Genomic DNA, 25,485 nt, shown 5'->3' with positions numbered 1-25,485 from the left:
CTACAAGAACAGAAAGAAGATTGGCTTAACTCTGTGAACCCCATAAAGATAGAGGATGACGGTACTCACTTGCCTAAGTAGTTTTCTAAAGAAACTAATGAGGTTTATTTTGCCTTAAAATAAGGCATGGTGTTTATTATAGGACAAGCTGAGCTAGAGGAATGAGTTTATGCTGAAGTCTTTGACATAATATTGCCTTACTACAAGGAAAAGAAAGCCGATTAGAGGAGCAGTGTCTTGTCTTGCCCTATCTTACTGCCTCATGCTGCTGGAGATGCAGCCAAGCCATGACAGCTGGGAAACAAGCTAGCTACAGCACAATGGCTGAAGGAAGATATCCATGACCAGACAGCAATAAGGCTGCAGCTGAAAGTCTGGTTGCCACAAAAAAAAAAAAAAAAAACAAAAACAACACCACACAAATTACTCACATAGGCTTCGGTTTGAGTTTACAGTTGCAATTTATCGCGTTTTATAACCTTGAGAAGTTTGAGTTACTAGGCTCATAAGTTTGTAAGTGTACTGGGTTTATAACGGCCGTTGCGTTTGAGACCGTGTGCTAAACAAACAAAAATCTGAACCAGTGCCTCCTAAAGCATGAATCATGTTTGGTTTAGACATGTATTTCATTAACCATTTTATGCCAGACTAATCACACTTTCATTAAAATCTAGCTACAGTGGTGCAGTCTGAGGCTAGGAGCAGGAAGTTCACTTTGTTATTGCTGAGCAGATGTTAAGCTCCTATTCCTCTTGTCACAGCTCAAGTTGAGACCGGTGTGTTGAAGAAGTATTGCCATCCTGAGGGAAAACTGAAGTGTTTTCTTCCTGCACTCTCCTTGTGAACCACCTCCCTCCTCCCTCCACCTACAACACAGCTGCATGAAAGAGTTCAGTCTGATTGCAGATTAAGCCACAGAAGTTCGAATGGAGGTTATAGTTGGAGCAAAACAGCTGCCTTGTAAAGGTTGAGGCTCTTCTGTGTGTGTGTGTGTGTATGTGCTTCATTCACAGCCCAAGGAAATGGAAGTTCTGGCTTTGCCTGGAGATTTGATGCTCAGTCCTGCAAGACTGGATATTGCCAGTCACCACCGGTTATACTGTAGCCATCTTCATCTGAAAGTCATTTTTCATAGGATGCCAGAAACAATGTGTTCAAGTTCTCCTTGCTCCCTTCCACTCACGCTTGTGTTCTCCAGAGGTCACATAGTGTTACAGATTTGTTTAGGTACTCCATGAAGTTTAATTTAAATTAGTCACTTATTCCTGCATACTTGAATAGAGGGCTTCAATCTGCTTCTGGAAGACTTTAACAAGCTCTGCTCTCTTCGCCTTCAGCGTTGGCGTCAAGAGTCCATTTTCTACAGAGAACAGCTCTGTGTGGATGTACAGGTCTTTAACCTATTAAAAGAATACAGTTTCACAAGTGACACTTAGAGCATAAGCAACAGCTCTTCCCAGCCTTCTCAAGCTTAGCACAATTCAGTCTCAAGAGCTCTAGTAACTAAACTGCTTCTCTGACACAGGAATTAAACTCCTGACTGAGAGTCAGCCTGTGGGAAACCTACATTTCATTCCATAGCAATTGCATCTGTTGCCATATGCATGCATGTGCTTCTTGGTCAAGAGACAGGTAACCAGCAGTGCTTCCATGCCTACTGCATTCAGTTGTCCTGAGCAGCTGTCTTAGGTCCCATTCCAGCAAGAATACAGACTTCCCAGCCATTGTATTAGCAATACAAGCACTTGTGACAAGCAGGATTTGAAAGTACTCACTTGTTCAAAGGACTTAAGGCCGGCTGCTTTCCCCAGTCTAACCAGATCTTCTAAAATAGCTTTCTTCACTGCCTGGAAGAGACAGGAGCAGTGTGGGTAAAGCTGCCATTTGGTAATTGGCTCAGGACCACAACCATTGCCCAGTCAGAGAGAAGTGAGGTTGGCAAGAATACATGTATATCTTTCAGCATTCAAAATTTCTCACATTAAGACCATGACAAGAACATACATATCTTCTCACTGGAAAATATGGAGTTACAGTCCTTGAAACTTCCAGGAACATCTATATTAGTTCCATCTTCTACTTTAAGGATGTTTGCGCGATTCACACAGCGTTAAGCCAATTTAATTTATAAAAAGGTGGGTAAAAAAAATGAAGCCAAGGCAATGCATGATTGGATTTCAGAATAAAAATCTACCTATAACCCATTGAAAAGGTGAGGCCACTCACTGGATTTTTGCAGATATCTTCATAGGAACCCTTTATTCCCAGTTTTGCTGCAAATTCTGGAAGTGTCTCAGCATCAGGAACCACTATACCTATTAAACAAGACTGAAAACAAATAGAAGTAGGACAGACATCTGGAGTTATTTGGATTGTCTCGGTGAGAACTTGATAGTTAACAATCTCTCTATACTAAGCTAGATCTACATCCTCATATGTTTCCAGAATTTGAAAGGTAGCTAAAAGGATTTCATGTGTGTTCTGACAGCAGTAGTCAAAGTGCTCGTGCAGTTTGTTATGCACTAAGCACTCCAGCAAATATTACTCGCTGGTAAAGGGGTAGAGCAACTGCACAGAGCTCACATGACATATTAATCCCATCCAAGTAAGTAATTAACCTTTATCCAACATGCAACTTGATACCAAGATCTCTTTTTCTTTTGTGTAAAAAGTGAGGGTTGTAGACAGGATATTTCTATTAGCATCGTGCTGTCAGAACAGATCTTTAAGCATTCTAGTATACCTTAATGTTTGTGTCCTGATCTTCCAGAACTCATTGTGGGAGGAATTACTATTACTTACCCGCAGGCTTTCCCCATGTACAAAGACTTGGGCTACAGCAACACTTCTGATATAGACATTTTCTATCTTCTCTGGAGCAATGTATTCTCCTTGTGCAAGTTTAAATATGTTTTTCTTCCTATCAATGATCTTCAGCGTTCCATTCTAGAAGTTAAAGGTGGAGGCCATCAGTTTCAAGTCCCTGTCTTGCTTCTCTATGCAGCAGAAGATAATGAGTTAGTTGTGAGAAGGGCACATGCTAGCCTAGCACTTGTTTTAGCTCTCTACAGAATAAAAGACACTGTCTAATTTCTCCCATTGGCTCAGGACATGATTAGACAGTTCCTTGTTCTTCTCTGGCAAAAAAAGATAAGATATTATTCTACATGTGACATATTCTTAACTACTGGCCTAGCAGGCATTATGCAAGATCTTGTAACCTGATTGGTCTCCGAGCTTTGCCTGGACTTAACATGGTGATGGTCAACAAGGTAACTTGTAAGGCTTTTATTCTGGAATTTATTTATCCAACATTGCAGAGTACTGTAAACTAATACGGAATTCACATCCAAGGAATGGCTTATATTAAGCAGTTACTCACTGGCATCCATTTCCCCACATCTCCCGTGTGAAGCCACCCATCTTTGTCAATTGCTTCTGCTGTCTTCTCAGGGTCTTTCAGGTAACCCTTGAATACATTTGGTCCTTTTATACAGACCTACAGCAAGCACAGGATATTGTTAGTCACCAAATACTATGTTTCAATATTTTCTGACGCACGCAGGAGTCAGTACCTACCTCGCCTTCATTGTTTGAAGAGAAATAGTTCATTTCTTCCACATCGTCTAGTTTTATGATATTACAAACCAATGGGGGTCCAACATGTCCTAATATTAAAAAAAAAAAAATAATAAAATAAAAAAAAAAATAAAAGAAAAGAAAGAAAGAAAGAAAGAAAAAAGATAGTTTCTGTTTGTGGATATGTATATTCTGGAGTTGGATCTGTAGGATATTAAACTTGAAAGACTATGTCTTTGAACAATTTGGGAGAACTCAGACATCCCCTACAAATGAAAGACGTATGTGATAGATACTAGTGGATCTATTCACTACATGAGTAAGAACCAGTACTGTTTAATGGGGTCTGATACCAAAAGTTCAACAACTTTGCCATTTTCAGACACTTAATGCAGGAAAAGTAGCAGCTAAGCCTCAATGCTCAGAGCCACTTATTGTCTGATCAGTCATACCAACCACGTGCCATGCTTGCTTTCACAGAATTCCTATTAAGCATATGAGTGATTGTTGCAACCAAGAATCACTTTGAAGCTTAGCATCCAGAATTTATTTGTTACTGAACTTAAAGTTTCAGAGCCACTTTCTATTGGCAGTTGTGCAAGAGTTAACAAGTTTCAACTACCATACCTGTAGTCCAGTCTCCAGGCATTGAGAAAGTACATCCAGCTGAACATTCAGTCTGGCCATAAGCTTCAAAGACCTGTGTGAGCAAGCATAAACATCCTTTGAACACCCAGCCCCTAATATGAATGAGCTCAGTTTAAACTATACCTTGCACAAGTCTCCATCTAAAGAAGAAAGCTAAGACAATGTCATTGTATTTCAGACTTCCTGGTCTTATTGGTACGACTAGATGTTCTTCGTGTTCAGCTATCCAAATCTTGCTCTGAACACCTCATCGTCTGCACTGTTTTCTGAAATGTGCCACAGTGGGAGCTTGTTCACTGTCAGGATAAGCCACAAAGCTCAGAGGCAGCTGCCTGACTTGCTGAAGATGCTGCATGTTGATATTTCTGCTGCCCTCTTCCTCTTACTGAAGCCTAGAGGTTGTTTTTGCAGTACTGTTGTTTGATGTCAGTTAGCCCTGCAGAGTTTTCCTCTACTGCATGTAACCCTAATCAAGAAGCCTTTAAATACTGAAGACCCTGACAGCAGTCCCTCCAGGCAGAAACTGGGGGAGACTACAGCTGTATCACTCATTATGTCCAAGTGACCATCAAAGAGGTTTTCAAGGAAAAAAACTCAGCTTACCTGGCAGCCCAGTGCTGATCTGAGAAATTTCAGGACAGAGGGAGATATAGGGGCTGCACCTGTTACCATTATACGCACTCTTCCACCCATGGTTTCCTACAAGTGAATTAGAAACCCTCAGATCAAACTCCCAGTATTATATTGCTCAGGTTACTTACGCTTGGAAGAGCTTACCTGAACTTTTTTGAAGACTAGCTTATCCAAAAGGCTGTCATTTCGAATTATGCCCTGTTTCACTTCAATCATCTTCATAGTTGCGGCAAAATTTAACAGGAATTTTTTCACTGGTGTGTTTGCACCACTTTGTATCTGCAGGAAAAAAAATGGTATCTCTCAGGTCTACACTCACAGCTATACCTCCAGTTCTTGCTTCATTAGGAGGCACAGTGCATTACTTAGTTGTTCTAAGATTTGTCTTCATTACTGCCATGCTCCAGGAGGTGCGCCAAGGGGCAATGCTAATTTGTATAGCTGCTGTGGTACTTCAGCAACAAGGACTAGATCCTTCTAGATAGCTTTTGTTAGTTTGTTTTCATTCTGAAAGTAAACATAATCTTTGTCTCTGAACAGCAGCAGTCCTATCTCAGTCACAACTGTTCTTGTATTTCAGGGATCTTTAAAAAGTTCTTTCTCCTAAGAAATAATTAACCTAGTGGTAGTGTTATGATGCATTCAACTTGAATTTAAACATGTATACTTGCTTTGATGCATGAGCATTAAGATAATTTAGCTACAAGTTGCTCACGTACCTTGTCATATATTCTATTGAGCAGTCTTGGTACAACTGGAAATATTGTTGGCTTCAAGGTTTTCATGTCATCCGTTAGTAATTTGATGTCTCCTTGGAAGAAGCCCACTTTTGCTCCGCAGCTGTACATCACAGTCTGAAAGTTGACCAGATGTTAGCCAAGGATAATTCATAGCTTTGTCAGCCACAATAATTTTCTATGGAAAGCCGCATGATTTCTAGTGACCAGTAGTAGTATAGGTCTTGAAGAAATACAGAAAGCTATCATTTTGCTTTTACTATAATTTGATTTATAGATGCTCAGAAGCATTGATCAAGTACTGGCAAGCAACTTCAATGTACAGTCCATGATTATAACAAAAGAAAATTTCACGTTATGGTTGAAGGCCACTAATACAAACTCCTACATGTTTGTTAACAGCTGTTCTATTTTGATATCTTTTGACATCTCTAGAAATGTAAATACAAGGCAACAGAAGAATTTGACAAAGAATACAACCAGACATTCATTTTTTTAACTACTGGGTTGGGAATAGAGATTAAGAGACTGTCCTGGAGACATTACATGTCGTAGCCATTTAGGTATAAATTCTAGCAAGTGTTACTTTCAACAAGTTTATACATTCTACAAAGTCTTAGTAGCATGCACATAGTCTATTTACCTGTACAACTCTCTCAAACATGTGAGCCAATGGAAGATAAGATATGCTGACATCTGAAGTTGTACACTCAACTGTGTCCTACAGGTGAAAGAAATAGAAGCACATCAACACTCTGTATGCCTGCTTGAGAAGAAAGTGAATAAAATTTGGGCCAATTTGAATACTTTGAAATAGATGCTTTTAAAAGACTGAAGCAACTCAAGCTCATCCATCATCTCTTCAAAATCTGCAGCTGTAACTATGTGAAATTTGGGAAGGATACTAAATCAGGTTTAAATTCATGTTTCAGCAAACTAAAAATACAGTAGTTTAGTACTCCTGGCGTATAGGTCTGGCTCAGTAACTCCTCAAAAGTTACTCAAGGTCAAAACAACTTGTTTGCAGTACCATTTTGCCTTGAAAACATGGCACTTAGGGAAGCATGTCTACTGGGAATGAATAGTTTGCAGAAAATGCCCGCAGTAAAGCAATTTTCATAATAGTCAAATAACCTGGAGATGACTGTTAGTAATAGCTTACCTCTATGGTTCTAAGGAAGGCAGCAGCATTTGCAACAACATTTTCATGTGTCAGCATGGCACCTTTAGGGTTACCTTTGGAGAAATCAAAGTCAGCTGTGGGTCTGACTGCTTGCAGTCAGTTGCCTATAGCTTGCTTGGCTCAGTCATTTCAAGCTATCTTGGTATTAGGCTTAGTCACAGCATACGCTGTCATAGGAAGTCACAAATATGCCTCATACTGAGTGCTTTTGACTGTAGATATTACATAAAAGGAATGTCTACTGTAACACCAGAGTAATTAGGAGTAGCACAGAGAATGCTGAAACAATGTGTTTCTATAACCCTTGCGGATCAAAACACACAGTTAAACAACCAGGCCCTCTTTATTTAATGCTAAGATCTTTTATGTTGTCCTACCTTACAAAAAATACATTTGCTTAGTCTTCCCTCCCTCAGCTCTAAAAAGCTTTATCTTTGTGCACTTCACTTCTACTGACAGTGTCCTAAGTAGAACTGCAGTAGTGGCTTGATATGGTTCTAACTTCTTTACGTTGTTAGAATTTCATTTTTTGCACTGGATAGTAAGTGTTTTCAGCACAGAGTGTTTTAATAGAGAAGCGTCAACATGCAATCCCTTACCTGTTGTTCCACTGGTAAAACACACAATGCAAAGATCTTCAGGACCAGGAGGCTAGAGGGAAAAAGCCACATCAGCTCAACAGTGTAAGGATTATTATGTTACTAATGAGTATTTACATATGCTTGCTAAAGGGGGATCAATCAGGAGTTCTGTTTGGAAACAACAAGGCAAGATACAAAAAATCCTGCCAACCTCCTTTCCTGGCAGTGTGGCAAGAGGTCTTTTCAGAGACTAATTTCTCGAGTTTAGAATTGTTCCACAGAGATACTTACAACTGGTTTTCTGATGTTGTTTCTTCCCAGCTCCTAGATTAGAGAAAACAAAACTTAAGATTGCAGTAAAAAGATGTGCACCAGTAGTACTTGAATAGGTAATTAGACTTGAAATGTGATAGTTTCAAGAGTCCAAGTTAAAAAAACTTTTTCAGTGAGAGAAGATGACCTGCCTGCATTTAGTACCTATAACTTGAAAAAGCTGACTTCTGAGATCGTGAGAAGTGTGAATTTGACCATGTAGAAAGTGATCAGAGCTACTTAAGGAATTTGGAAGTACTGAATGGAGTGGTTTTCATTTTATTTAATGTAGTCCACATCTCTTACACTTCATACTTACACCTCAAATCTGGAAATTAAGTCTAGTATTGGGGTATCAAAGCAGCCAGTATCAAACCACCCTGAGCCTCCTCTTTTTCAGACTAAACAATCCCAGTTCCTTCAGCCTCTCCTCATAAAACTTGTGAGATATGCTAAGGAAGTTGGGGCGTACTGAGTGTTCACAACACTTGGGCACAACTTTAGTCAATGGTTTGTACTAATGGTTTTTGGCTAATATATCAAGTTTCAAAATGACTGCTCACTGAGTTCTCAGATACAAGTGTGACAACTGGATAATGCTTACATTAAAGTGTTATTGTTGCCAGAGAGGTTCCAGATGTCTAGCTGGCAAGGTATTCCTCTGCAAGATCAAGCAGAGTCTTTAGTCACCTACCTCAGCCTCCTGTAGAGCTAGAATTTCAACTCCCACTTTAGCTCCTCTGTCCTTCAGCTCTTTATCAAAGAGATCCATAAGAATTATAGTCTTCAGGCATGGGGTCTTTCCTTGCTCACAGTTTTCAAGCAAGATCTGTGCCTTCTCCGGCTTGTCACAAATCACTATGCCTATGTCAGCTACAGAAAAGAAATCACATTTCACAGTTTGTTGTGAGTACATGAGATACTAGTGAGTGACAACACAGCAGAACATATGCTTAGACTATAATATTCATTTATGTACATATAATTTATTTATATACAAATTTATATACATTGATAAATCCATTTCCATTTGGTTATATGAATTCACTGGCTGGCTTGACAGTGTTAAGAGGGTTTATTTTCACTAAAGCCAGCAGACTATATAGGTAGAATCTCAGGTTCACCCAAAGTGAAGACCTTATGCTGAGGAACTGAAGATAAATGTCTTCAGTCACAGTCAAAACATGTACTTATTCTTTTGGTGTTACAATAAAAAACTTAGATTTGTCCTCACTGATTATTTATTTTTAGCCATCTTCTTTAAATCTAAGGAATTTCAGATTAGTTTGAAAGAGGTAGCTCAAATTTAAGTTAATCCCTCAAATTTTTTGCATATGCAAGAGTTTTATGCAATTACTATATCATTAATACAGCAGAGAAATTGGATTTGGCTGAACATGCTGGTTCCCCATTAACCTAGTGAGTCACAGCTGTGTAGTCTTAAAGCAAAACCTTTTGGCAAGATTCGCCAACATAAATGTTGAAGTGATTTTGCTTGGCAAATCCTGTTCATAGGTGGCAGCCTAGCTAGTTGTGACAGCAGTGAATTTTTATTTCCTCCCCACCCTGATCTTCTCTCACACTAGGGAGAGAAAGTTTGAAGATCTATTCAAGTTCCCTCATACCAGGTTTTTCTTCATGATGGCACACTAACTGCTACTTCTTTAGAACTAAACAGATAGCTTTAGGCTAATCTCTACCCCTACACTCTTTACATCTTAGAATTTTTTTAAATCAGAGACGTGCATCTAGTCTTAATTTGCATGCAAGTCTGTCTGTATTGTCTGATTGCTTGTCAAACAGTGTGGGAGTTCGAGATTGCCAAACCTCAAACAACCAACGGTTGTTGAGCCCTCTGATTGCAGCACAGTCCACAGAATCTAGCAGGTCTTCTGTGGACTTGCACCCAACAGACTAGAAGACAGAGGAAACTCTGCCTCTTGTATGTATTGAATCATATACTCTACTAAGTGGTTTTATACAGCTATAGTGTCTATACAGCTATAGGTCAAATCTGCTCCAATTTCTGCATCATATTCTTTGCTCTTCAACCTTCCCAAAACAAAGCTTCATAGATAAATTGTTATTATAAAATAGTTAAGGTCAATATTTACCTTTGTTAACAATATATAGAATGGCATCTGGCCCCAGGGTGTCATAGAGTGGAACAGCAACCATTGAGTAAGTGTAGCAGGCATACTCAGATATGATCCACTGAAGAGAGAAAAAAAAAGCTAAGGAATACTACTAGCAGCTCACAAAACAAGATTGCCTGGAGATTTCATACAGCTTAACTAGCCCACGCACACGTTAGTAGTGGTGTTTCTATAAGCAGTGTGTCTATGAAGTTCTTACAGTTTTCAAAGATTGAAGATCATTATTACGTGCCCAGCATAGTATGTGCCCCATTAGTAATAAGGGAACTGGGAGGGGAAAAGCCAGTTGTAATTGTTCCTCATGTGGTCCCAGGCTATTTAAAAGTTGAGCAGACCCTCTTCTCCTCAGGATGCAGAATATTTTGGGAGCTAATACTTTTTTTTTTTTTTTTTTTTTTTTTTTTTTTTTTTTTTTGCTTACCTCTGGCCTATTCTGAGCAAAAATGCCAATAAACTGATCTGATGATGGTTTACATCCTTTCTGCAGAAGCCCTGATCCCAGATGTTGAGCTCTGTCCAAAACCTGCAAGAAAATTGCCCCCTGCTTTAGTGCTACAGGACAGCATTCCAAGTCTGATTAACTGTCATGTATAACACTCACCTGTTTATATGTCAGCCACTGATAAGGTTGGTTGGGTTTTCTGTAGCCTAAACAGTTGCCATTTCCTAATGAAAGAGTTCAAAAAAGCAGCTGTAAAGCTCAATACTGAAGCTGCATAGCAGTTCAAAACAACACTGGTAAATGGAGATTGTTTTCAGACATCCATTTAACTGCATGGTGCGTTAAGGTGTGCAGTGTCCACTGTTAAGTACTCTGCACAAACTAAAGTTGTAAGACTCTTGGCTTCATCCTTACAAGCAATACTTCCAGGATCTGGTGATATTTTCCCATTACACCCAGCTGAGCTTGAAATAGCTTGCAGGCTATCATGTATTTCCATGTCTGGGATCCCTGAAGCCATACAGACAGGACACATTCCTGTTGTGAGCAGGCAGTAATTTAATGCTAAAAATAAATGCTTCATAAGACAAAGCAGAGGGATTTTTTGCTCCTCCCTTCCTACCCCACCCCAAACTTAAGTGTTGCTGTCTTCACTGAATTCTACCACCTTGAACTTCTGATGTTTGCTCCTGTGCAGTCTGCCATAACAGTGGGGGAGAAATACGGTCACTTGTCACTCCACCCCACAGAAGTTTAGGAAAACTTTTTGCTAGCCTTAATTATTACTGTTGGCAAGAGGCAAGGCAAAAAAAAATGGAACCATTTTATTTACTTGTGAAATGGTAAGTACCAACTAGCAGCTGCAAAGCTTACCAGAAGCATGCAGTCCTCTCTGGAAAGCTTCATACAAGGTTTTACTATCTTCAAAGTAATAAGAAACCAGGTTATTATCTGTCAAGAGTGCAGCTCTTCTTGCTCCTCCCTACGAACAGTACATAGTTATGAATTAGTGCAGAGCAGATGCAATGGTATTTGTTCCAGCCAATCGCAGCAGTCCCCTTTAAAGCATTTGAATACTATTGCATTGTACAGGAAGTCTCATTTTCCTTCCTGGTTTTGATCTACTCAGACACTACTCGCATGCTGAGGAATTTTCTGGATTACCCAGATTAATATTCAGTTGTAGATTATTAGACAGACCTTGATTAACGTTAAGCACTACCACATGCATAGTTACATGAAGTCTGGCATCTTGGTCTATCAGCCACGAAACAGATGAAAAGCATTTATAGTCCAGGAAAAAAAGCCAGTGACAGCCAAGGACTTCTTGTAAAAAGCACACCTAACCCTGTTGGCAAGAGTTTCTGTCTCTTCCTCTTGGTGTCATAAGACTTCCCTTCTATGCACAATACTGCTGAGTTGCACAGCAGAGAAGGTGGTGTATAGCAGAAAGGAGAGTTTCCACTGATATCCAGAGTCAAAATGGATTAGTATTTAGAGCAAGTTTGTCAGAAATAGTCCATCCCCACAAGAAGAATAAGCATTACCTCGATTCCCACTGACTGCTTGTTCAAGTCAACAGGAGGTAAAACAGGCTTTGGCCTGCTTACCACCCAGAGGAAGATGAGAGCTCCAAATGCAATGAGAGTAAACAGTGCTGGTGTTGGGAGCGGTGAAAATAAGACCTGAAGTATCCAGATCATTGTGCTGGATCAGTGCAGCCAGAGTTGAATCTGAAACAAACAAGGTTTAGTAGGTACGAGTTCGAAGCACTCACTACCTGTAAGCCAGGGTTAGTTAAGTACTTTGTTAAGCAATACTACAGATCATTTCAGCTGTTTGCACCTAAGGACTCCTGGTACAATAATAAAGCATGCTTATGCAATGCTTTAAGCCTCTTAGGAGATCTCAAGTCACCTGTCTCTGTAAATCGTAATCCATTCTGCATCCACCTCCACAAAAAAGCTGAAGTCCAGTGATGGCAGGCAGGCAAGAAACAAATGCCAACTTTTTGCTATTCAAGACTAAAAATCTGCCTGATTTATATATACATCAGTATATATATCTCTCAAGTATTATTATTATTATTATTTTTTAAATGCCTATTGTTCAGATGTGAACAGTGGAAGAAAAACACCACAAGACTACAGTTGTCTAACAGCAGGAGGTATTGCTGAAGTATACACAGGTATAAAGACCGTGTAGCAGTCTGCAGGAGAAGTAGTGTCTTCATGATCAGCTGCTCTTACTGGAAATCCAGTCTATGCTGGGGAATTGTTTCTGATGCTGGCAGTGTGCTTTGTATGAGATACTGCACAACTCTGAACTCCGGACTTCTGCACTCAAAACTGGTGACCTGGAAGTCAGAGAGTGCAACTGAAATCTCACTGGGAGATACGGAAGCAGTTTTGCTGCTTGCATCTTGTGGCATCTCTTCCTTCAAAGGCAAGCAGGGAAGCAAAGAACTGAGAATGCAGGATTTCCTCACAAGAGATACAAAGAGACATCTACCTCAGTCTCCTCCCTTAGAATCAAGTACTTTAAATTCTGAAGTGCTCTGATACATTTCAGATTGAATAGCCAATGCAAATCTAGCACAGGTGATTGCATTTGATCTGAATGAACTCAGATCTCACTGACTTATCTTTTCTAGTATCTAAATAAGTATGCAGGACATGACACACCACACTTTGCAAGGTGAATAACCGCACCCCTTCCAATTCCTTCTTGATTAATTGAGGAAATCCAGTCAGTAGATAACATGCCAGCTAGCAACTAACTAAATTCCTGTACAGGAATGCTACCAAGCATTTTGGAGCAGTGAGCTCCAGGTTTCCTTTCATTAGAAGAACCCAAGAAAGTCGAAGGCATTTTTCAAACAGCCAGTAAATTCAACCAGGTCCCAAAGTCAGAATTTGGATCACCACATCCCGACTGAGCAGGGCTAGATCACCTGCATCACATTTATGGTTTAGTAGCTCTCAATTTCCAGTGACTGTGTTAACTGACAGTTCTGACGTGTTCTCTAGAGATAAACACATGCTTTGGTAGCTCAACATCTGGATAAGAAAGGATACCTTGAAGGCTTGTTGTTGAATCCGAGCTACCAAAAGCACATCACCTGAAATGTACCAACTCCTTATACCTACTTATTTTGAGTTACAACGTGCACGTCAAACCCTGATTTTCACCTCAGGCACTGAAAGGACTGCCCCCCCAAAATGGTGCTACAGAAAGAATGGCAGGAGCTGCTGCCTCACGACTCTGCATTAACTATCATGTCTGGCCACTGGACATACCACATCTAGGACGTATAGCCCTATTTTTCTTCAGCACAGAATATTGCACACCTCTGTACCCTTCCGTTGACTTCTAGCTAAGTCTAGGGAAAAAATAACCTTTGAAAACAAGGCCTACTGATGAAGTTTGAATTCATGTCTAAGACACCTAGAAGTGTGTTATGTCTTTACTCCTATTTGGAAGACTAAGGACTTGGTAAGATGAATTTGGTAGGCAACTACTCTTCATTTTTTGGTCTTGTAACCCAATATTGCAGCAATTAGTAAACAGCTTTCTGGAGGTGATCAAACAGTATGTAGTTTATGATGAAAGTCAACCACATTTTTATTACAGTATGAGATCTGAAGCAGCTTGGTGGAGGCATCTCCACTGCTCAATGTGAAAAGGAGTTCAATATACAAACTTTATTCCTTTAACTCAGAGCCTATTCCCAGATCTCAGTGACAGAACAAATCACATTTGAACCACTTGTATGCTGAAAGCTTAGTTCATAGGAAAACGACAAATCTAAACCTTGGTACATCTATGCTCCCATCCTCTTAGAGGGATAGTAGAGTACTCATGTCCAATTCCTCTGGATTTTCAGTCATAGATGTATGGGAACTGTTGAATCACGGCCTGAATCACTGATTGAGCACCTGGGGAAAGGACCTGGTCAGCCCGGGGAACACAGGTGAAGACAATTCAGCTGTACGACCAGGAGGGTTGGAGCCTGGCTCCACCTCTTTTAGAACTCATTTCAGGGCTGACCCCCACTGGGGAAGGTTCTCTTTCTGGAGATCCCTCCTTGGTGCAGCTTTTCCCTCTGAACCTAGAATCTTCTGATACAGGTGAGCAATCTTTTTCCCTTCCTTTGTATCATCTTTCTCTTGTGCCAGCTCTACTGTTATCACACCTTTGTTGTAATGCCTTTCCCATCATATTGATCTGTCCAATTGCTACAATAGTAATCAACTTTTGACATCTTTTTCTGCCTTTAGATGGGCCGAAATGAGATTTAACTCAATGTATTTCAGCAGCCTCTTCCCTTGGCATGAAATTGTTTTGACAATACCTGATCAAACCTGATCAAGTGTGAGAGAAGCCTGAAGATGACTAAATGCAGGAAAGATTTTGTCCTCAGAAAAACCAGATAGTAGCCTTGTCCTAGCATAACCTTCTCAGCATTCCTACATCCTGAAATCATCCTTGACTAGCTACAAACTGAACCAAAACAATGTTTAATTTAAAGAGCCTATAACAATCTAATCTTGAAAGTCTGGGAAATATGTTATTTTGCTTCTAATTAGTTTTCTAGTAACCATAATCACTAGTCTGCTTACATTACTGAAACTAGATATGCAAGAGAACATAACATGCTTTAAAACCACTGAAATTACTGCTTTGTCAAAAAGCGCGTATACCTAGATCTTTGCATTACACATATATGCACAAAGCTCTTCTTACCTGGAAGACTTTTCAATGACCTTACTTTATGAATGGGAGTAGTGACAGTGTTTTGCTTTTACTTTCCAACTGTTTTCTCAGGCTGGCTTTAGCCACTCCTGTCAAAGTACATAGGGTGTGTTATTCAGGCTGTGGGAAGAGACCATCAGCAAATTTGTCTCAACTTCCAGAGCCAGGCCTGGATTGTCTACTATGCCTGGAGTTTATACTATAAATACCTGTGAGATCCAAAGCACTGCTGGTTAGCTACTTCTGACGTTGTCCTGAAGGCGCTTAATCCTGCTGCCCTGATTTCAGAAGAGCCAGCCAGCAGAGAGGACAGAAACACTTTTTCTTCATGAGTCTTCTAAGCATGGAAATAAAAGAACACTACCCTAGGTCCATGCTATGGAGCAACTACAACCAGGGTTTAACCCAAAAATCTGGGTCCTCTATATATAGATGATATCTGATCTGTACAGACTGACTGAAAGCATTACTCAGTGTAGCATGCAACAGTGCCACAGCATTTCTGACTGTGAGTCTGAGCACTAACTACTTTCTTAACCATGCAAGGAGGTTGGAGTGCTTTAAACCCCTGAGCTTTGAGGGACGTAGCTGCCTGTGACTGGAAAATGCATAGGATGTCTCAAATCACCTCTGTTGGTCCTCTGTGCAACAGGAAGTGAGACAAAGCATACTTCATCTGCCAGACCTGATCAGGGATAAGGTGCACTGCGATCAGGAGTGCGAAGGCTTAGGCTTCCCCACCCCTCTTTTTTTATCAGAAGAGATTACAGTAAGTCCAGTCGTGAGTTCAGGACTGTGTGTTCTCATTCCAACTGTACCCCACTTTCCAAATCCCTCATAATCTCCAGGGCAATTCCTTCATTAGCTGGGAGGAATGAAGGAGCATTTTTCTCTCTTCTCTCCAAGGCAGCGGGCATTGGTAAGTAACTCTGTGGTTTCAAGCACAAAAATTTGAAGAAACAAAAATCTATCTTCTATCTCACAGTAGTTCTTTACAGGCAACAGATCTCTGGTCCTTGTGCCATTTTAGAGGCAAAGGTCATGCACTGCCTGTGAGATCTCTTAGGATTATATTCTTTGCCTTAAGTTTGCCTAAGAAACACTTTATATATGCTTTTGAGGTAATCATGAGATCAGCATTAGGAAGGTAACATACTGAGTCTTTCCAAGCAGAAATAGAGTGGAACCAACTGCTCTGGGGTCTCTACTTTGGTTAACCACCATTAGTTCACTTCCTGACATTTGCTTTCCCATAGTACATCTCTTGCCTGCTCTGCAGACATGAGCCAGTGAGTTCATACTTGGAAGCATTATGTCCCATCTTCCTTCAGCCCAGCAATAAGTGTGTGTTCTGCAGGACTTAGCACCTAGAAATAAGCTTAAGTGCAAGACCTGAGCAGCAGCTGCTGAGTGGAGCCATGTACAAACTACATCCCTTATTAATCTAATGCCCTGGGAGATGTGGGACTTTAAGGACAAATTATATTGCTAACTCAGTTATGTAAAGAGAAGTAAAATCAGAGTTAACAGCCACAGTTTTTCTCAAAACCCTGTTTAGTGGCAGATATGTCTAAAGCAGAACCCACAGTCTCACTTTAAGAAGGCTTTACTTTTGGAGTACCTTCGGAGCTGAGCAGTTAAGTGCCCTCTGTTTGCCTGAAAAGCACTCTGCTGGCGGCTGGGAAAGCACAAGGCCACAGGCCCCAGTAATTTACATTCAGGAAGTACAGCACTCAGACTATGTGTTACAGCCTTTTTCTGAACCCGCCTCATGAAACATATTCAACTCAGGTTTTCTGAATACTAAAATAGGAAGTCCATTATTATAAGGAAGTTTACTATGTCTGGTATTTCTGTCCCTTCATCAGGAACATAATGATACCGTGATGCTGCTTTGTCACATAACTTCAGAAGTCAAGCTTTTGTGGTACATTTTATATCAGGTTTTCTCCTTGAGAACTCCATATCTGGTAGGTATAATGGCCACACAAAGACAGAACATATTTGGCCCTCCGAAGTTCTGAGGAATTGTAAACATAGTTAACAATGAGTTTTGTTACTGGTTGTCCTACTAGATATTATAGCATGATATAATCGCAAAATACACTTGTACCAGCATTATGTTAATGGGAAATTATTCTCCAAGCATGTTGAAATATCTAGAACAAAAGCCCAACTTAGAAATGCCCAAAGAAAACCATAACATGATCATTTAGCAGCTTACAGAGTCGCATGGAGTACAGCTAGCAGTAAGAATTTTTAAATATTGATGTTTTTTTTATGACAACTTATTACAGCAGTTGTATCACCAAGAGCAAAGAGCAAATATGTATCTGAACTTAACTAAGCTTAAGATTAGCATCACGCCGACAGCGTTCTACTCGAGCTCCCCTACCAGGTTCCTGATAAACGCATTACCTTGAACTGAGTACTGACTGCATTTGCACATGGGTAATACTAAGACTTCCGTGAGCAACCACCAGCAGAGCCATGAGCAGTGAAACAAAAGTTGATCTTTAATGCTTCTGCATTTCAGAGCAAGCGCAGAGGGGAAAAAAAAAGCAGCAATCAAAAGCACGTACCATGTTGTTGACGGGGCAGGAGGCCAACCTCTTTTCCTTAAGTTAAAGGAAGCTTTATAAGCATAATAGCAAAACAAAAACAATTAGATAGTGTTCATGTTAAAGCTACAGCTTGTTCCCTCTCCCCGGTTTAAATAAATCAACGAGCAGAAATGCATGCTGGAATGAAAGGAAGGAAGTGGTTACAAAAGAATTTGCAGTAAAGGGCCAGTGGCGCTTTTGGTTTTGGTTTTGTTTCGGTGAGGCAAGATTAAAGTTTCTGAAGATGATGATGAAAAATATGATATTTGTAATTTACCATTTATAATCTAGTTTCTCCCCTCCCCCCCCATATATAAAGCTGCACTTTCAATATTAGGGGTTTTCTCTCTATAGCTGTATTGTAAGTTAAAGTGAGCAGAGATTTGCAGCTTGGAGTACAGTATTTCTCACCTACTGCTGTATTACTTGTTGGTAGCCTGGATCCTGGTTTCTTCTCTTTTTTTCCCTAGGAGCTGCCTTGTCTTTCTGAAGTGCTTTTTGCTGTGCGATAGTCACCTATATGAAATTCTTTGCACAAATTCACAGTGAATCGTGTGTCAAATTCTAGTTTTCTTCCTTCTCGAACAGGGATTTTCTTTCTACCTACACTGGGCTGTTGCTGCTGCTTCCTTTTTTCTCTCTGGTGCTCAGCTGATATTACTGAAGTTTTGCAACAGGCTTTGAGGACTGGGAAGGTAGGAACTTCACCTGCATGTTCTCTTTAATGCCTTGACCTCAGATCTTGGAAATGGTTTCACATTTCTCGATTTGCACATCTGAAAGCTTTTGTATACTGTTTGACTTTAGAGTAATGTACTTTGCTAGAATAAACCATAGCTAAAATGGAGTAACATAGCATGTCCTTAATAAAAGGGTGCAACCTGCCCTGGACCTTGGCTTGTTAAAGCATATAGCCTCTACTAATTGCTGTTGTTTTCATTGCTGCTGTAAACTGTGCATTAATTAGGTAAAGCTAACTTGTGCTGTAATTGTGACATTATTTAGCAATGCAGATAGACCTTTAGGGAAGCTGAGGATTAAATTGCTGATTTTGCCATGAGCTTTGAATGAAGATGAAAAAGAAACAGCTTGTTCTACGTGGAATTCCTCTACATTTGGCTCTGTCTCCTCAGAGCTGCTCCTGTGGCATTTAAGTGAAGATATGACCTTCAGCTCTAATATTGCCAGTCAGGGTGCTCTTACATAGAAGGAAAGGAAATCCAGGATTCCAGCCCAGCTACCTGCGTTAACTTCTTTGAGTGCTTCTCTGAGGAGTTCCCCCTTCAGAAATCTGACCCTCAGGCTGTTACTTTTCCAGGAGAAAGAGGAAAATGCAATGATTCTCCCCTGCCTGCTGGGTGTCAGTGCTATGCACATCACTCAGATGTGCTGACTTTGGGGTGCAAGAGGACATTCCCCCAGAGGCTTTGTGAAAGATAACTTATCTTTAATGATCACTTCTGTTTAATACTTGTAAATTGAAATATTGCTGATGCTCTTTCCCTGGTACGCGTAAGAAATCACCCGAGAATTTTGAGGCTTTTTATTTTTTATATTGCCTCAAAAAACTAGAAGAAACTCCAACTATTTAAAGGAGGCACAAATCCATTTCTTGCTAGTAATCTGTTGCCAAAAGAAAAAGCAGAGCAGAGTCACGAACAAATAGTAAAGGATGTAAATAAATGAAGAGGAAGCATTAGTTCAGTGCATAATTTTCTCCGTTGTCGCTTCAAGACTTGGGTCTTGATAGCGTGAGTTTCTGCAAAATGTGGGCTCACTTTATTGGAAGGGTTTTTGAATTTCAGTTTCCTTTATGCTATAAAATTAATGGTTCTTTATTGCTCTCCTATCCCCTCCTCTATTACAGCTGTAGATCTATGCACAAGCAAGAGCTTGGAGAAGGCTCCATCTGTATAGCTGTGAAAACTGTGCTTTAAAAATGTTTAATAATTGAAAAAGAAGGCATTATAGCCAGCTTCTGTGATTTTAGTTAGGGATTAAGGTCCTGTTGTACTAAATATGGCCAATTAGCTTGTGTATCTACCAATCTAGCGTATAGTAATATTTTACTGAACTCCAAAACCTGCCTCTGGTATTGTGGAACCAAATGATGGCTCATTTTCTGGAACTCTGTTTTCACCTTGAATCTGAATGGGAGGCCGGCACTGGTACTCTGTGCACTGTATCTTTAAATAGTCAAAACTAGCAAACAGGTAAGAGAACAGCCTCAGCCTGGACAGAAGTCAGGTTTCCAGTTCCAGCCTATAGCAACAGGGAGTGTTCAGGTTTGCTTTTGCTTGGGCTTTTATTATGGCTGTGATTTCTATGTGTGTCTCTGTGAGCCCAGACTTGCTCCTTCCATAACAGACAGCCAACTCCTCAGCTGTTGGCTTTAACAGCACACAGTGTGACAAGAACAGTGCAGTTGGATCTGAGCACTGCAGCAAATTAAAGCTGTTCTCCCACTTGCTGTGCTTCTCTGCAGAAGCAGGAAGCTCAGTACTTTGGAAAATGTAGGCAAAAGAGATTTGCTTACCTTCTGTCCACGCAAAGGAGGGGCCAGTGCAGCTTATTTGCTTCACTGCTTTACAACTCCAAGGGGGTGTTCAAGGGTTGGTGCTTCCCCAGCTCCCACAGCAGGACTGAGCCCCGAATCATTGACGTGTGGCTTTAATAAACAGGCAACACTGCACCCAGGTAACCCTTGAACCTGCGTTGCAACAGGTTCAAAGGTAAAAATTATTCCTGATCAAATATAAAGAGCAATTTTGGCTGGTTAGAGATGTTAAACATACAGCTCTTGCACAACAGCTTTTGAAGAGGGCAGCGTACTGTGAAAGTGAACCCCAGCCCTGCAAGAGCTGCACACTTGGATTTTCAATAGGACTCTCATTGTTTGTGAGTACACACGGAGCACAGAATGAGTGTCATTTTGCAGAGACAAGGTGCCTCTTAGATTGCACATAGAGCTTGCAAACATATCCTTACATTTTCCCCTATTGCTAGAGGAGAAGCACCTCCACAGAGCAAGTCTGACTGCTGAGGAATGGGTTTCCCTTGCAGCTCAAGTGGTCCACAAAGTACCATGTTCCTTTATGGCAGGAGCTCTGAGCACAGTTAAATAGTGTATTCCCTGCGTATTCTATTTTACCATTATATATCTTTGCTTCTAAAGATGTGCAAATAATATTTACTTGTTGAACTAACAAGGGCAGTTTGATGGCCGTGATGATAGGCTAAACCTAGATCAGCAGAATTTTACATTGATTTAACCATTGGTATTTATTTATTGTCTCCCTCCTTCTATTAAAGGGTGATGTGCTTAATGCTGATGGAAAACAGGCTTAGATGTGCTATGAGGTACTGGCACTGAGCAGCTAGGTGAAGCTTTTTGGCTTCACTTCCTGAGGCTGTGACCTTTGGAAGAAGTTTGCAGCTCAGCATCTGAGACCCAAAGCTAAAAATTCCAAAGTTCTTTACTGTTGTCAGGACTGGTCAAGATCACAAAGCTTTTATTGATTTAGGTCTGGCTTGACTACACCTGAAATTTAACTTCCGCATAACGTTTGAATTATAACATATTACTACTTTTTACTTGAGATCCTAAGTATTCTTGATTGGGGTGGGGAACCTGCCTATATCAGTATACATTAACACAAGTGTAAGCACCTGTGCCAGGAGTACCAGAATCACACTCCCATTAGTGCTGCACTAATTATCCACCTGGACCTTCTGAACTGCAATATCCTCTAAGTTTTTAGAAAATGACAGTTTGGGAAGGATAAAAGTATGAGTGGAACTGCTCCAAGCTTGGTGTAAAGAGACAATACTGGTGTTCAGGTCTCTTGACTCTGGTGTGGGGTGCCTCCTGAATGAGGGAAACAAAACAACTGATTTAGTTCTGTATGAGGTATGCAGTAGAGTTTAAAAAAAAAAAAGAGAAAAAGAAAAGATTAGTTGGGTAGATCCCTATTCAGTATGTGGTATTACCTCACTGTCTTAGAAGAACTAGAATTACTAACACTGTTTCTGTCTCTAGATGCATCTTAACTTGCATACAGATGCACAGTGGAAGCATAGCAAGGAGATGTGGGGAGGGAACGAAACCAGGTATGTAAGCTACCTGTATGTGTTAGGCTGTAACTTGTTCTTCCTGGTGCATAAGGTACATGGCTTTTTACCTCTTTTTAACAACAAATTAATAAGTTGTAGTGTTTTGTCACCTTTCACCCATAAGGTTTCTTCCTGAAGAATGAAAAATAGTTTACTGCTAAAACAAGAGCTGAAAGTCGTAGGCGCTTCTGAGCAATGAGTTTGTCATCTTTGACTTGGGTAGGTTGGGCTCTTGAGTAAATGTCTTGCTGAGTTGTCAATGGTGGTAGGCCTTTTTTCTGTTTGATTTGAAAGCAGGTATGAGAAAACATTTTCCCATGCTCTGGAAGATACATGGGTGTATGTTCCGTATTGCAAACTTGTCTGTATATGTTATCAGTGTTCCCTGTTGTTTCTTGAATGAGTGATGTCTTAGTTTGTGATCTCAGTGGCTGGAATACACGACCAATGACATAAGAGAGGCTGTAGCAGTTGTGGAAACATCACCTATGTCCCAGTTTTGAAAAGGAGAACCTCAAGGTAGAGCTAGTCAGAATTAACAGAAGCTGTTTTTCCAGGAGGTGGGGAAAAAATCACTCAACTTTCCGTTCATGAAAATATTGGTAATTTCTCCCTCAAGACTCATCTGGAGAAAACAGATGACAAATGATAGGAAGAAATCTTTATAGACCAACAAGGATCACATGAATAGTATCAAGTTAAGAATTTCTTAGAAAATAATTTTCCAATTTAAATGGAAATAATTGAGCAGGGTGTGATTCAAAATATTTATTCAAAATCAGAGATTTCTGACAGATAGAAATGTCTGCATTTAGTGTGTTTTTTAAGTACATGACAGTCCAAATTTTCTTTGGCTAATTTTATAGGTGATAGAAAGCTTAATACTTTGCTTCTTTGGTTCAGATTAATTTTCTCTGCTCATCTGAAGTATGAATAGTCGCATTAACATTTCTTTCAAATATCACACAAGCAATTTAATCATCTACCCTTTGTGCAAACTTGACACTTGAGTGATGAAGAACATGTGCCAAAAGGGAATAGCATTTTCAAGGAGCATGTGTGTCAGCTTGCTTACAGCTCTGCTACCAACAGTGGGATTTGCAAGAATATTGTAGATACCATAGAGTATCCCTGAATGCTGATCCGAAGCGATTCTTGCTGAGGTTGTGCAACCAATCCAAGCTGTAAGGACTGGAGCTAAAGGTCATTACTACACAAAGCTGGAGTTTAGTCACTCTTCCAGGTAATATATAAGAAACCTTTTTTTATTGGTCTTGTGAAATCTACTCAAACGCAATAGTCTATCAAGTGATAAACATGAAACAAACTCTAACCCTTCAGCCTAAACAATGGCCCTGACATTTGTTAAGTTAAGCGACAGTATTTTAAAAGTCATTCTTACTGTGTTAAACGTTCTGTGTAAAAGGGATGGATACATAGTGAATTAATGACTGCTTATGCCTGAGTATTTACAATTACTCTGGTGCCCAAGTTCAGCCAGTCTCGTTTTATTTTTGTTGCTGTGTGATTGTGAAAGATCTCACTGAAATTGTGATTATGTCGCTGTGACAGTCTTGCACCCTCTTCTCTTCATGCAGAGCTCCGGTGACATATCCCAAAAACTGTCAGTGGTTTTAGAGCCAGACCAGTCACACTTTTGATAAGTGTAGATGTTAAAGAAATATGCACAAGTATGAATTAGACCTAGTCGTTATGCAGGAGCTGGAAGCACTGGATTTATACCTTGACTTGCAGACTCTGAGAATTTCACGTTGCTCTATTTGATATTAAAATCTGTACCAAAAGACTAACTCTTCTTAGCTTAGACCTGAAAAATATTTGGTACCAATCACTTTTATTCCATTTAATGAGAATCATGGATGGAAAAAGGAAGGAAACCTATCTCTGCATAATCTCCAGCACAGTAATACCATTCCTATCTCAAACATTAAATGCTGTATATTGCGTGTTAACTCCAGAGGTCATCCTGCATACATTCTGCCTGGCTGAATGGTTGGGACAGTGAGGCTGTGATGAAAGTCTGTGGACAGATAGAATTATCAGGTCTTTTCTTCCTTTAAATGTTAACAATATAATGGAGACTGCTCAAACATAAAGTGGGCAAACATAGTGGATACAGATGAGGTCAGATCCAGCTGGCAGCAATAGCTGAGGTTTTCCTGGTATTAACTCCTGATGAAAATGAGAATCACCTTTTATAGTTGAGGCTTTGATGATATTTTGAAGCTCAACACAGGTTTGTTATGTCCACGCAGACCTTGGCTTCTGCATCAACTTCTTTAGACCTTTAAATCAAATCTTGAGAAATAATCCAAGAAATAAAGTTTCAAATTCTTTTGTTCAGCTCTTCTCATACTTTGTCTCTGTTATTTTGCCTAATAATTTACCTCTAAAAATTGCTGCATTTAAACTCCCCTACTGCCAGGATAAAGCATGGGCAAGAGAAGCAGACATGACAGTTTAAGAACAGAGACTTTGCTGAGTGACTATGAAGTAAAATAAAGAAGCAAATTGTTCTTAGTGACTTTAGACTTTGAATCTATGGACTAATAACATCCAAAGGGAGTAATATCTGACGTCTAGCATTTAGATGAGGAATGTTTAAAGACTGCTTGGAATGCCTCTAGGTATTATCACAGTGCTTTGGCTTATTGAATCAAATGAGATATAGATAGGTATGAAGATTCCGTAGAATCATAGAATATCCTGAGTTGGACCACTGAGGAACATAGAATCATAGAATGGCTTAGGTTGGAGGAGACCTTTAAAGGTCATGTGGGTCCAACCCCCCTACCATGAGCGTGGCTGCCACCCACCAGATCAGACTGCCCAGGATCACATCCAATCTGGCCTCAAATATCTCCAGAAGTGGGGCATCCATGGCTTCTCTAGGCAGCCTGCTCCAGCACCTCACTACCTTTTGAGTACAGAATTTCTTCTTAACGCTTAACCTAAATTGGTTTGGCCTTTAATTTCCAAGGTAATTATGTATTTCTTTAGAAATCTGTTCAAATGGATTGTTGGAGCTAAATTTTAGAAAGTTTTTCAGATGTTTGTTGTGCAAGATCACAAAGGGAGAAAATGCTTTAAACTGTGTAGCTAAACTTTAATTAAGCCTTCCTTTTTTGAAAGTGCTTATTCCTGTACTTGTTTTTTGGTACCTAAAAGAAGGCTCAGAAATTTGGGGATAATAATTGAGGTTGTTTCAATAGCACATGATGTTTTTCCTGATTTTACAGATGAAGAACAGTCAGATTCAGTTTTGTCTGTTGAAGCTATTGATCTTGAAAAAGTAGTTTGCTTGAATAAAAGTAGGTGTGTATTGCTGTTTAGGGAAGTTCATCAAGGAAAAATAAAAGAAAAGGTAGTGATATTCAAACTTAGGCAATCAGTACTTCCTATGAAAGAGTTGTAACCCCTGGGTCATGTTTAGTTAGGGTTTGGAATGAGGTGAGTAAATGACCTAGTCTGCCTGATTAATCCATGTACAATGGATGAGTGTGTGACGTGCCCTAATGTAGATCTGTGGCATTTAAACTGCAATCATAACAGTTGACTTTTCTTGAAATTTTTCTTAGATAATTTCAGGCTTTAGCTGGGCCTGATGCCCATGTTTTTTTTTCTGCTGCCTATTCCAGTGAAGCTTGGTCATATTTTATTTGTGTTACATGTTCTGTTTTTGAGCATGTGGGCAATCTCACATGAATCAAAATAAAATAAGA

The 25,485-nt window shown here is 39.9% G+C and overlaps 1 protein-coding gene and 2 long non-coding RNA genes across 7 annotated transcripts in view; 1 reads left to right on the top strand and 2 right to left on the bottom strand.

The window, feature by feature from the left end:
* Window positions 1-442: 442 nt before the first annotated feature.
* On the bottom strand, window positions 443-20,280 carry ACSL5 (acyl-CoA synthetase long-chain family member 5). Of its 5 annotated transcripts, XM_046942946.1 has the most exons (23): window positions 20,166-20,280; window positions 17,609-17,660; window positions 15,018-15,363; window positions 11,819-12,004; window positions 11,145-11,253; window positions 10,431-10,495; window positions 10,251-10,352; window positions 9,788-9,887; window positions 8,368-8,546; window positions 7,653-7,685; window positions 7,380-7,431; window positions 6,760-6,833; window positions 6,241-6,318; window positions 5,580-5,714; window positions 5,005-5,139; window positions 4,831-4,926; window positions 4,207-4,279; window positions 3,580-3,668; window positions 3,383-3,499; window positions 2,803-2,946; window positions 2,227-2,328; window positions 1,776-1,847; window positions 443-1,400 (listed from the first exon to the last, which is right to left on the bottom strand). In XM_046942946.1, exons 4-23 carry the CDS (start codon window positions 11,972-11,974, stop codon window positions 1,260-1,262), a joined length of 2,052 nt encoding a protein of 683 aa, XP_046798902.1. In that variant the 5' UTR covers window positions 11,975-12,004; window positions 15,018-15,363; window positions 17,609-17,660; window positions 20,166-20,280; the 3' UTR covers window positions 443-1,259. The 5 variants fall into 5 exon arrangements, with proteins under 5 accessions (XP_046798902.1, XP_040558379.1, XP_040558378.1 ...); XM_040702445.2 differs by lacking the exon at window positions 15,018-15,363 and having other exon boundaries at window positions 18,041-20,280; XM_040702444.2 differs by lacking the exon at window positions 15,018-15,363.
* Window positions 17,821-25,485, top strand: part of LOC124418092 — a 24,416-nt gene continuing 16,751 nt past the window's right edge. Inside the window, exon 1 of the long non-coding RNA XR_006939784.1 lies at window positions 17,821-18,324. This is a non-coding gene — a long non-coding RNA (uncharacterized LOC124418092). The remainder of the gene's footprint in view (window positions 18,325-25,485) is intronic.
* The window catches only part of LOC121111208, a 7,009-nt gene continuing 4,783 nt past the window's right edge, over window positions 23,260-25,485 (bottom strand). Inside the window, exons 3-4 of the long non-coding RNA XR_005861002.2 lie at window positions 23,881-24,061; window positions 23,260-23,396 (exon numbers count right to left, since the gene is read on the bottom strand). This is a non-coding gene — a long non-coding RNA (uncharacterized LOC121111208). The remainder of the gene's footprint in view (window positions 23,397-23,880; window positions 24,062-25,485) is intronic.

This window comes from Gallus gallus, chromosome 6 (genome assembly GCF_016699485.2).
Source record: "Gallus gallus isolate bGalGal1 chromosome 6, bGalGal1.mat.broiler.GRCg7b, whole genome shotgun sequence".
Taxonomy (NCBI): Eukaryota; Metazoa; Chordata; class Aves; order Galliformes; family Phasianidae; genus Gallus; species Gallus gallus.
The sequence above is the reverse complement of the archived record's forward strand: the minus strand, read 5'-3'. Positions and strand labels throughout refer to the sequence as shown.